This window comes from Cryptotermes secundus, unplaced genomic scaffold (genome assembly GCF_002891405.2).
Source record: "Cryptotermes secundus unplaced genomic scaffold, Csec_1.0 scaffold505, whole genome shotgun sequence".
NCBI classification, from domain to species: Eukaryota; Metazoa; Arthropoda; class Insecta; order Blattodea; family Kalotermitidae; genus Cryptotermes; species Cryptotermes secundus.
In genome coordinates this window covers 673,861-686,217 of record NW_019740659.1, presented here as the reverse complement: position 1 = coordinate 686,217, position 12,357 = coordinate 673,861, and the positions used below count along the sequence as shown (strand labels likewise).

General features: G+C 40.0%; 2 protein-coding genes across 10 annotated transcripts in view; both read left to right on the top strand.

The window, feature by feature from the left end:
- LOC111872458 (protein Aster-B) overlaps positions 1 to 12,357 on the top strand; it is a 49,460-nt gene that overhangs the window by 30,423 nt on the left and 6,680 nt on the right. For all 9 annotated transcript variants that reach the window (XM_033754705.1, XM_033754709.1, XM_033754708.1 and 6 more), the window contains 5 exons: positions 234 to 383; positions 2,673 to 2,794; positions 3,175 to 3,367; positions 4,388 to 4,573; positions 4,739 to 4,913. In XM_033754705.1, coding sequence (XP_033610596.1) covers positions 234 to 383; positions 2,673 to 2,794; positions 3,175 to 3,367; positions 4,388 to 4,573; positions 4,739 to 4,913 — 826 coding nt within the window. The remainder of the gene's footprint in view (positions 1 to 233; positions 384 to 2,672; positions 2,795 to 3,174; positions 3,368 to 4,387; positions 4,574 to 4,738; positions 4,914 to 12,357) is intronic.
- Positions 10,407 to 12,155, top strand: LOC111872459. Its single transcript, XM_023866407.2, has 2 exons — positions 10,407 to 11,837; positions 11,924 to 12,155. Exon 1 carries the CDS (start codon positions 10,510 to 10,512, stop codon positions 11,761 to 11,763), a length of 1,254 nt encoding a protein of 417 aa, XP_023722175.1. The 5' UTR covers positions 10,407 to 10,509; the 3' UTR covers positions 11,764 to 11,837; positions 11,924 to 12,155.

Sequence of the window (12,357 nt, the reverse complement as noted above, 5' to 3'; positions counted from 1 at the left end):
TTGTGTTGATGAATCCATTTTATAATTGGTAACAGTTGATATTCTGTTGATATGAAACATAAAGAAGACATTCACTACTAATGTATTAATAATATTAAGAACATACACTAAGTATGTACTAAATGAAGGAGAGTAAGTTCCTAACCAATACAGCACACACCATATCTAGCTGGTGAGCATAGGCCGCTCACTGCTGGCAGTGAAAGGATTAATAACTCTTTGTTTTCGCACAGGTTCATCCAAGACACTAGTTTGCACATCACCTCACGAAGGACGTAGGCTAATTCGATGCATCGTTCCAATCCATATTGATCTGCTGTTTACGATGCTATTCACAAATTCCAAGTTCTTTCTAGACTTCCACAGTGTTAGAAGAACAACTGGTGAGTAAGCTGTATCATTGTTGGTAACCAGGTTTTGCATGTATCCATAGAAGTGCCAAGTATCTTTGAGCTTTGTAAAAATGTCTATATTGTCACGTGTAGGGTGGTATGTGTGACAGGAATGATGGGTTCTAGTTCGGATGATTGGATTTATTAGCACATCAGTTACACACTCTCTCTTAATTACACTTAAATACAGGCAATACAGTGCTACTGCTGATTTACACACTTTCCAGTTCAACATTGCACACACACTAGGATTCCCAGTCTTTACTAGTTGTCTCCTGGAAACGGATCTCAACACAGAAATTATAACAGTCACACTGCAAATATTACACACAAATAAAGTCCTCAAATCACAAGTGAAATCTTCACAATCCAACCTCCTGTACTCTTCTGTACCCTTAGTCCAAATTTTCTCTGTTACCGTGCTTCTGCCAGTACTGTTTCTCTGCCAGCTCAGGAATTGTAATCACTTATATAGCTGAGGGACGGACATTGACCGATGCAGACACATATCATGTGACCCCTAGCCACTCTTGCTGTGTAACAACACCATGCACACTCAGCTGACGGATACACAGGAAACACATGTTACGTGATAGCCACCTACTGTTGATGTGTGGCATCATGGCTCCTGCAGCAGCTACCGGACACACAGAAAACACAGCTTGCTCTACTGTGTGTGCGCATATTGTGTTTACAGAGCTCTTGCCTGGCAACACATTGATTAAATATGCAGAATGTGACATATGCTGTAAGTTGATCTGATAATTTGGATGGATTCTTGTATCTGCATTTAAAGTTCTTAGAAAGTTTGTGTGCGTGGCGTGTGCATGTATATGTGCATGCTCACACGCATGTTGTCATTGTCAACAGGGATCAATTTTGTAGTGCTTTTACTTGTCACCCCATGAAACAGAGCACTTTGAGTATTAGTGTTTCTCATATATTATCTGTATCAGGAATATCATAAGGTAGTGAATTTGCCATGTTACAGTCACCAGCAAAAGTACTTTCAGTGTAAGTTTTGCTATAATTTCAAGGATGTATACTCATCACCATAATCTTGTACTCTTGTAGTGTAGCACCGCACTGTGACTTTCTATCCGTACTGTTTTCTGAATATATATACAGCTTATTATATGGGATTTCAAGTTGTTGTGGCACTGACTATGAAGATTGCTGCCTTTGGAGATGTGACACCTTATAGTTTTGTACATAAGCTCTGGCATTTTGAAGGCTGTGCCGACTCCATCATCAAGGTAGTTCCTAAAGATGGAGACAGCAGGTTCCTCAAAAAAATTTATAACTGTAGCACACTACACAGTGCAGCACCCCATAGCATTTTACGTTGCTTATCTTACCAGTTTTTTGAACAAGCTGTACATCAAGCTCACATGATATCCCTCCTCTGTTTCATATATTGAATAGGTTAACTCAGGCAGCAGTACGTTCGACATGTATTTGGGAGGTACAAAATTTGAATCTCAGTGTTTTGTTTGTTTATTGTTTATTTAACAATGGTGTCAGCAGCTCAGATATGTGAAGCATCTAATAATGGGATGGTGAGTGAATGCTGACTATGTAAATAAGCAGCTAGAACCTAATTTGAGGAAGTACCCTAACATTTGGCAGGAAAAGCTCAGGCAAACTGTGAAACCTCCATCAGGTTACTCAGTGCACTGGCAGAGATTCAAACCAGACAGCTCTGAAATACAAGTCAGAATTGTTGCTGCCTCAGAATACTTGTTCAGTGAATTTCAATGTCATAATTAATTATCTTAATTGTGGTACTTTTACCAAGGCAGCACATTACTCCAGAACGTTGGTAACCATATACCAGACTACAGAGTGTCATAATATAGAGGGCCACAATTTAAAGCATAAACAACGACAAAGAGAACTGTCACCTGGGATGTAATGTTGCATAGTCTACACATCTGCCAGTGTTTTAGAGAAATGTATTTTCTCCATCTTCACAGGCACCACAAATTCAACATAAATAGTAATGTTTCAGCACGGGTCATTAATCTATATGCTCTTCACTGTTTTGCTACTGACCTCATTAAGAAATTTTTCAGTTGTCAATGAAATGGTAACTAACTCTTGGTAATATAATCCAAGGTTCAACACATTTAGTCTTGAAGTTCGCCCATTGAACTTAATCCTTAACCAGTTCATAGTTCACATCCTCGTGAACTGTTTCCCAGCTTCTGCTGGTGATGAAAATTTTGTGTTTAATTTTTGCTTTGTTTTCTTCAGCTGTTGGCATTCCGTATATTACAGATATGTCTCACACTGCTTGGCAGCAGGATCCCCAGAGTGGTACAAAACAGCGAGTCGTGAACTATACCATTCCCCTCAGCCAGTCAGTTGGACCCAAGTCCTCCCAAGTAACAGAGACCCAGGTAAGGTGTCTGTTGAATTTAATGCATTCACTGCCAACACTGCGCCTAACACTAAGCTGTAGCAGTAACACGGTGCCACATTCAGATGTTGGATAAGACTCAAACTACCCTGATTGATATTTCTCATGGTTTTCCTTCGTCCCTGTAGGCAACTCCAGGATAGTACCTTGACAAGGTGTGATTGCTTCCTTCCAGATCTTTCCACTTCATTTTTCACTAATCATTCTATTATTCAATGCCAGTGTTGCATTACCAACATCTTTGCCAAGCAAACCACAATTAAAATGCAGCAGGCAATGCTTCTTCAAGGTGGAATGTTATGGTACCTCCCCTGACTTGAACAGCTGTTCCACTAGTGTTGTATTATGTTGTATTTGCAGGTAATGCTACCCTGTAGCAAACCAGGTGAGCTGTATGCAGTTGATGCCAATTCTGTCAATGCAGGAGTTCCATATGCAGACTCATTTCTTATAAGCACTCATTATTGTATTTCTCGAACTTCTGAAACGAAGTCATGTCTCGCCGTCTACGCCCAAGTGAAGTTCAGGAAATCTATGTGGGGTTTGGTGAAAAGTAAGTATGTGAATCTGAATACAGAGTAAACTCAAATTCCATGGGATGAGAACATTTTGCTGTTTTGCTTTCCTCTGATAAAATTAAGCATCTTTATGTTGCATAGAAATCTCCAGTGAAATATGTAATGCATTTTGTAAAAGGCTATTTGAGACTGAAGCGAAGATGAGATGATAGTATTAAACTAGATCATAGTTATATCAGTTGCATATTTATAGACTTCTGTTCTGAATTGATGCAGGTGGTTGCTTGAGAAAATTTTAGTGTTTTCAGTCACTGTGAAAGCTTAAGTACATAATACCATGTTTCATAAATGATCATACCACTTTAGGTATTTGGGAATGATTTTATATGGAAGTGGACCCATTGAAGTGACTAGCAATGGGCTGGATGACATCAGATGTTCTATTCCTAGAAGGGGCAGGGATTTTACCTAGCATCATAACCAGTGGTTGCTGGATGCTCTTTCCCAGTTGGTGAAAAGGGAAGGACATGAAGCTGACCATTCATGCCTATCTAATGCCAAGGTTAACCCATCATCTGCATTGGCTTGGGGTTGGGGTTAAGACTGCCACAGCAGAAGAGATTGGCTTATTGTTAGACAGGTTATGTGGCATTTATGTCAGTAGATGGCATGAAGTATTTTGGGTTTTTCTATGCAATTGCATTTACCTCCAAGGAGCTTTGGGATTTCTGGCAGGTAGTTCTATGGTGGTACTGGCTATGAAAGGGATAAGAATGTGTGGAGCTTGACCTCAACTAACCCATATATCTTTGTGGTGTGGTTCTTAAGAACAGTGACAAATTTTTAATTTACCTTGTATTTTTGTAAATTTCATATCTTTGATATGACTGGTATGTTTTTAAAAGTCAGGATATTTTTGACTTCACATGCTTTGAAGTGTATATATTTTATATCGGCAGAATTTGTTTTATCATTTTCTGAGTTTAGCTCTTTTATGCACTGATTTATGTTATATGTTTCCATTCCTTGTAATTCACTTGGTAATATCTGTTCAGGTCTTATTGAAAAGAACACTTGGTCTGGTTTGGAAGATTTTTATGCACATCTAGAGAGGGCTCTGCTGGAAGAAGGAACCCAGTTACCTGTCACCAAGAAGAAAACCCGACGGCGGAGAAGGCTTCTGTCTGTGGGTCCTACTGGATCTGAGGAACCAAAACACCGAATTAGTAGGCCTGCTTCAAGTAAGTCTGAGAGATTGATGCTGTGAAATATTAATCATCTTCAGCATATTATTTTTTTTATTGCTAGTGGGGTGGGACTAAGCCTGTCCTGAAACATTTTCAGGCAGTGCGGATGGTGGTTGTGAAACATTTGCATTTATATCACATGATTTTGTGTGGTTTCAGGATTTCCATTACCTGAATTACGTAGTCCTGCAGACACCCTAAGTTGCATTGTTCTTGCGATTCTCCTTTTTCTCGTTCTTCTCAACGCACTTCTCTATTACAAGCTTTGGGCACTGGAAGAGTGGGCACAGGATTCCAGTGATAGCTTTAATGTTATGGATCTGCAGGTTCTCAGGTAAGTAACCACATCCATTTGTCAAGATAATGAGTGCATAGTCATTGTTTGTTTTAGGCACTAATGGGATACCACATTCTTGTCATTTACTGGTGGTCTGCCCTCTTGTTCTCTTAATTTTATTTTTACTTTTGGAACAGCTTAGCTATTGCTGAACATTGTAGGTAAGTGGGCAGAAGTTTTTCATCATATTTTGGAAGTCCTGGGTTCAATTCTTGGCCTAGGGACAGTAATACTGTGATTGAACCTTTTTGTGTTGTTTCACAGTTGAGCCATGTCCCTCGACCCTGTGGGTAAAGAATCCCGTTCTTCTACTCACTTTTACCCGTGAATCCCTACTCTATATGGGTAAGGGACAGGCTCATAAGAAACAACTTGCTTGTAGCGTGGTGCACTATGCCTCCCTAGGATTGTGTAAGGGATCTCAAGGGAGAAAAGCCACAGTTGGCACGATGGGCCAGGCTGGACGGATCCGCTACGCAGGAGCTGGTATGGAACATACGACACAAGTATGCATATACACAACTGGCATTCTCAAAACATATAAATAAATATATATTGATAACATAAGTATACAACGAAGTCTGCCTGAAGGGCAGTGACTGGTTAGAACATGTGGTAAATGATTGATAGAGAACTACGTCATGCCCAACAGCACAGAACTCAAGTCAGCCACGCCTCACAGCGTATTTCTACTTCTCCAGTACAAGCATGCACCTAGGCAAGCCTTGAGGGCACAAGGAAATATAAACAGCTTACAGACACAGCTGAACACGCCTGAAGGGCGATCTGCTGTTTATCACAACCTTAGACAAAACCAAAATTACCCTACGCCACACGGCATCAATAATCAAACCAAAATGCGCCTACGGCATATATTACCTTAGTATGTCACTTACTTGAATATACTTCTTGAATATACAAACTCAAAGATTTACCTCACGACTGATCCACCCTTGACCATGTCGTGAGGGCGCTCTTCCCCCTTCAGTCAGTTCTGCGGGCCGAAACCAAATTTCTAACACACTCAATTCAACTTTCCGAAACCAAATTTAAACGCAGCGATGTTTCCAGGCGAAGGTCAACGGGAAGAGAGAAAGATACACTCACTTGTATTATGTAGGAAACCTCGGAATACGTCCAGGAGGGGGGGAGAAGGGCAGCTGACCTGACGTCAGTCAAAGACGTTAACTGGAAAGAAAGGGAACGGCTCGCATCCTGGCATTTCAGGGGTGGGGGGGGAGACTCCAAGGAACTTCACGGAGAAGAACCGTTGCATGGTTCACAGTCTGTCCAGGAAAATGCCAGAATAGTGTCAAGGTTGTCGTATTCATGGGTGTCCCACTTTATAGGTTGATAATGGGTACCAGCGTGTTGGTAAAATCTGCTTGCTGCCTCCATCTTCAGGGTCATAATTGTACCCTCAACATGGAGGCAGCAGGTTCTTCCAAAATGTTACTACCTATGTAAGTCCTGGCAGTCCTGGAATCGGGGTACATCATTCCTTGTGTACGCAATGAAGCAAATGACAAGCTTATTCAGTAAGATTTCCTGTATGACACATCTAATGATAATCATTGATAGGTTGACTGACAGTGTCAGCAGTCACAAAATCGTTCACGTAGTTATACCTGTAAATAATATTCTGGTGCCTTACGATGAAGAAACTAAAAATTGAAAAGACTTGTCTGAAATATGAAAGGAGGAGTAGGGTATGTGTTTTCTGTTAATTTCTCTAAGATTTGGTGACAGTGGTGACAGCGGCAGCAGCACAGTCCCCCCCCCCGCCCCCCCCGCCACCACTGCCATCACCCCCGCCACCACCAGTAGTAGTACGTGCTATAGTGAAATGAGAGCATAACTTGATTTGTTCCATTCTGGTCCGTCACACTAACAATTATAAAGGCAAAAATAATAGCGTCTAGTGTGACTATTTAAGTCTTATCACTTGAGGATTTATCTCCCTTACATGTTTCGATCCTTACGGATCATCCTCAGAGAGTATCACTACTTTCAGAAACTACTATTACAATAGATGCTAATTATACACATATGATGTCTAAAATGCACAATATACGCAATGTTCAACCTTCCACATTCACAGCGGCCTTCTTGGTGTTAAGACTTTTTAAAAAAATGTAAACCACACAGCAGGCCACGAATAAACACGGAAATACTAAGGATCTCCTTTCGCAAGATAAACAGGTGGCACAGGATCAGCCACCTCCACGAATAACAATAGGAGAATTGACGCGAACCTGTATGGTTCATAAATTTTAAGCTTGATCTTGAAAGTTTTTAAAACAAACTTTTTTTAAAAAGTTTTAACACCAAGAAGGCCGCTGTGAATGCGGAAGGTTGAACATTGCATATATTGTGCATTTTAGACATCATATGTGTATCCATACAATTAACATCTATTGTAATAATAGTTTCCAAAAGTATTGATACCCTCTGAGGATGATCCGTAAGGATCGAAACATGTAAGGGAGATAAATCCTCAAGTGATAAAACTTAAATAGTCACATTAAACCGTATTATTTTTGCCTTTGTGAGAGCATAACAGTAAGACTTTCTAGTATTAATGCTAGTGCATGTTTAATAGCATTAGTGCCATTTGAATAATTTTTTGGTAAGTGTGATTTTTGCTAATATCTTCTTTAGTGGCTATGTGTTCTCTTCATATTTGTAAGGGCCATTCATCTGTTACACACTGTAAAGAGAATTTTACTGGTTTATGAATACAGAATTGTATGGACGCACTTTTTGTAATGCACTAATGCCAGCACTATAAACAGAAGTGACATGTGGTTTGGCATATGGAAAGAGATTAAGATGGGATGTTATATCTGATGTCACTGGTTGTTCTTATTATTATTGTTTTCATTAGACAGTAATGGTGCAGTAGAAGAACAGATCTCAGAGGAATTAAAATTAGCTTTTACATGTGTTGAATAAATGTTGGTAATAATGGTTTTCCTAGGATGACATCTCATGTTTTCTGCTGTGTTGGTACTCTCAAGGAAAAGATTCAGAAGGTTACAGAAGTTGGTGTACTTTTACCAAGCAGAGTTTCTAAAAGAAGTAAGAATACTTGTATATTAGTACTGCAAAATGAAAATAAACATATTAGAAATATATTATGTCCTAGATAAATAGCAATAAAATTTATTCCAATAAAAGTGATACAGTATATTAATATAATATAATACTTGTGCCATCTTACGCACTGCTATCACTTGTGCCGTCCACCCTCTGCTACCACTTGTACCGTCTTACGGTCTGCACCTCTGGCACCTTTCGGCTCCGTCTACCCTTCCTCCATTGGAGGGGGAAACGGTGCTCCGTCATACGGCTCTCATGCTGTGCTCGCATACTCCCTAAGTTAGAGTAAGGGATCCAAGCTAGCAGCGAGGTAAATCTAGTTACAAATGATGGCAATCATTATAATAACAAATAACAGAATTTAATAAACACAACTAACACATAACCAAAGACAAGAATTCATCATCGTTACAGGGCACGAGCCCAAGAAATTAAACAGAACAACTCAACTAATTGCACATTTAAATGCTCGCACACAGCGGCATCTAACTCGGGCAGAATGGCCCATCCTTACTGGCGCAACAATTTGCCTTGGTTGCATGAAAACATAACTACTACTTTCTAGCTGGGCCACAGGCTGAGTCTAAACCAAATACACAATATAAATTATAAACACAGGTTTAACTAAACTGGTACGAGTCGCCGCCGTACTACAAACCCGACGACGGGCGATCTCACCGGCTGCGAACCAGCCCACTACTTGCCGAAACCAATTTTGGACTCCCAGCCGAACAGGAATTTGACAGTCACTCTGGCTGGCTCGGTGCCGTGACCAAGGCCCTATGGATCCATAACCAGGACTGTCCTCCAAATTCGAATTAACTTCCAAGCAAGGCTCCCAGGGGTAGAAAGAAGGGGAGAGTGCAACACCACATGACCCCATCCCACATGGGGAGAGGGTGGGGGATAAGTTTAAGAACCTCGATCAAGGGGCTGGAAGCCCATGAGTCATACCAGAGCCACTGCATGGCTCATACTGTATACACAGTGCATTTATATAAGCCACACCCACTACCATTTTGTGAGAAAAGTATTGATGCAGTATGCTGGAATTTTCCACCAGCACGTGAATACCAGAAGTATGTTGAAAATAGAATCTGGTGACATAATGATGACATAGCAGTATACATTTGTAACTGGCGATGATGCACCCAGGATCATCCTCTGGCACAACTTTATGAGTAGGTGTGTCCTGTAGGGGGCAGTTACAAATGCCTGCAACCAAACATAAATTTATGCAGGCTTATGTAGAGCAGACATGGACAAGCATGTGTAGTTTTGTATGGGTGTGAAACTTGTTTCTGGCCTTCAGGGAAGAACATAGCCCTCGGGTGTTTATGTTGTTGAGGATCTGAATAGGAGGAAGTCTCAGGAAGCTAGAAAAATTTTCAGATGAGGAGCTTTGTAATCTTGCTTTTCACCAGTAGTGGGGTAGCATAGTTGGTATAGCGACTGGCTATGGGCTGGATGGTCAAGGGTTCGGAGTTCGAGTCCCAGTGGGGGCAAGAATGTTCACTTCTCCATGTCCAGACCGGCTCTGGGGTCCACCCAACCACCTATCCAATGGGTACTGGGGGGCTCTTTCCCTGTGGGTAAAGTGGCCGGGGCGTGAAGCTGACCACTCACCTCCAGCTAGTGCCGAGGTCAAGAAAATATGGCTCTATACATCCACTCCCCCATACACCTTCATGGTGTAGTGCTTAATTCATTAAGCACAGAGACAAAGATGGGATGGGCTGGCCATTTTGCAAGATTGTATATTAAATTTCGGTTGGAAATTCTGAACGGAAGAAACCCCTTAGAAGAGGTCAGATTGGAGGATAATTTGAAATGGATCTTAAAGAAGCAGGGTGGGACTGCATTACTCTGGCATGGGATAAGTCCTAAACTTTTCTTTTCAATTTTGAATTGTTTCATTTTGGTCCGTTACACTATCAATCACCAATTATCAATAGAACCTCCGTCGAGTGTAACAATATATATTCTTGTCACCATTTTTCTTTCACATTTGCCTTACATGTTTCGGCTCACCAAGAGCCATCATCAGAGGCACCCACAACAAAAACATGGAAACACTTGCACTGCTCAACAATCACAATGTACAGTTTTTTGTGGAAGATGTTACACGTATCGGAGCGTAAAAACACAACAACATCCAGTATCCCGAGTGCAGGTATCCCACTTGCATTTAAAGAAATCACCCACAAAGCGAGTCGTTGATGTTAAAATTAAAGTTAAAACCGTCCAAGTAAAATATTCAGGTTCCTCTTAGTGGATAGTCCCAATGGGGGAGGCGTCAGCACGAGGTTGCGTGGGCTGCAAAGATATTGTATTACGTTAGGTTTTATTTATTATAATATATTTAACGTTGAATATTAAATAACTAAAAACCTTATTAAACTTGAAATATGAATACAACATTACTAATACCTTAAACTTTGCGAATAACATCAACAAGTTAAAACTTAACCCAGAACATAAATTTCTTACAATGGACATTAAAGACCTTTATGTGAATATCCCAATAAATGATGTAATCCGCATTACTAATAACTTACTCATCCAAAATCATATAGGCAAAACTTGCAAAGATGAAATTATTACGATCCTCCGAATGATATTGAATCAAAATTACTTCCAATACAATGATAAATTCTATAAACCAAACTCGGGTGTTGCCATGGGCTCTCCCTTGTCGAGTCTAATGGCGGAAGTATTTCTGCAACATTTCGAGCAAAGGGAAGTAAAGCACTTGCTAGAGGACAAACGCATCATCTACTATAATAGATATGTAGATGACATAATTTTGATTTATAACCAATTAATCGTTACGCCCCAATACATTTTAGATCAATTCAATAAGCAAAATAAAAATTTGCAATTCACACTAAATGAGGAGGAGAATAACCAAATAACGTACCTTGACTTGCGGTTAACAAATAACCACGGACAAGTAAGAATGGAGATATATAGAAAGCCCACATCGACAGACACAACGATAGGTAATAATTCTTGCCATCCCAAAGAACAAAAATTGGCAGCATACAAAAATTGGTTACATAGACTATCCGTCCTACCTTTGGATAACGCAGCAAAGAGCCAAGAATTAAATACAATCATTAACATTGCGAAAAACAATGGTTATAGTAAAGACTTGATTATGCGTATGTATCATAAATGTCGACAACCAAACATACTGACCCCTATTGGAAGTAGTGAACAGAAATGGGTTTCATATACATATAACGGATGTTACACTAGAAAAATTACGAAGCTTTTCAAAATCACAAACGTAAGAATAGCCTTTAAAGTAAATCATACTTTAGGTAAATTACTAAACACGAAACAAAACATAAACTCCTATGAGCAAAGCGGCGTTTACAAATTAACCTGCTTAGAATGCCAACAAGTGTATATAGGTCAAACAGGCAGAAAATTAATAACACGCTACAATGAGCATGTAAGATGTATAAGGTTCAATAAAGAGGACTCAGCCTACGCTCAACATATTTTAAATAGACAGCATCAATATGGCCCTATTTCACAAACTATGGAATTGATTGAAGTGGCTAGGAAGGGTAAATTAATGAATATAAAAGAAGAATATCAAATCTACCGCCACTTCAAGGACAACAAATTGATAGATGAGCAAAAACAGGCAAAAGAAATCAATACTCAGAACAGCATGTTTGACCTCATTACCACTTGTACACACACACCCCCCACCACGTCAAGATACACATAGCTTTAAATAACATCGACGTGGCCTCTCCACTGCACTACACAATACACTACGCGTCGGACACAGCCGACCACAAGGTAAGGCCAGCATCAAATATTATTTAATATTCAACGTTAAATATATTATAATAAATAAAACCTAACGTAATACAATATCTTTGCAGCCCACGCAACCTCGTGCTGACGCCTCCCCCATTGGGACTATCCACTAAGAGGAACCTGAATATTTTACTTGGACGGTTTTAACTTTAATTTTAACATTAACGACTCGCTTTGTGGGTGATTTCTTTAAATGCAAGTGGGATACCTGCACTCGGGATACTGGATGTTGTTGTGTTTTTACGCTCCGATACGTGTAACATCTTCCACAAAAAACTGTACATTGTGATTGTTGAGCAGTGCAAGTGTTTCCATGTTTTTGTTGTGGGTGCCTCTGATGATGGCTCTTGGTGAGCCGAAACATGTAAGGCAAATGTGAAAGAAAAATGGTGACAAGAATATATATTGTTACACTCGACGGAGGTTCTATTGATAATTGGTGTTTTCTTTTCAAGTTTTTGTTTATCACTGACATTCAAAACAGAACTCAGGAAATTAG

Bases quoted from the DNA above. Each gene is read 5' to 3' on its own strand.
- LOC111872459 (XM_023866407.2), top strand. From the start codon at position 10,510: ATGGACATTAAAGACCTTTATGTGAATATCCCAATAAATGATGTAATC.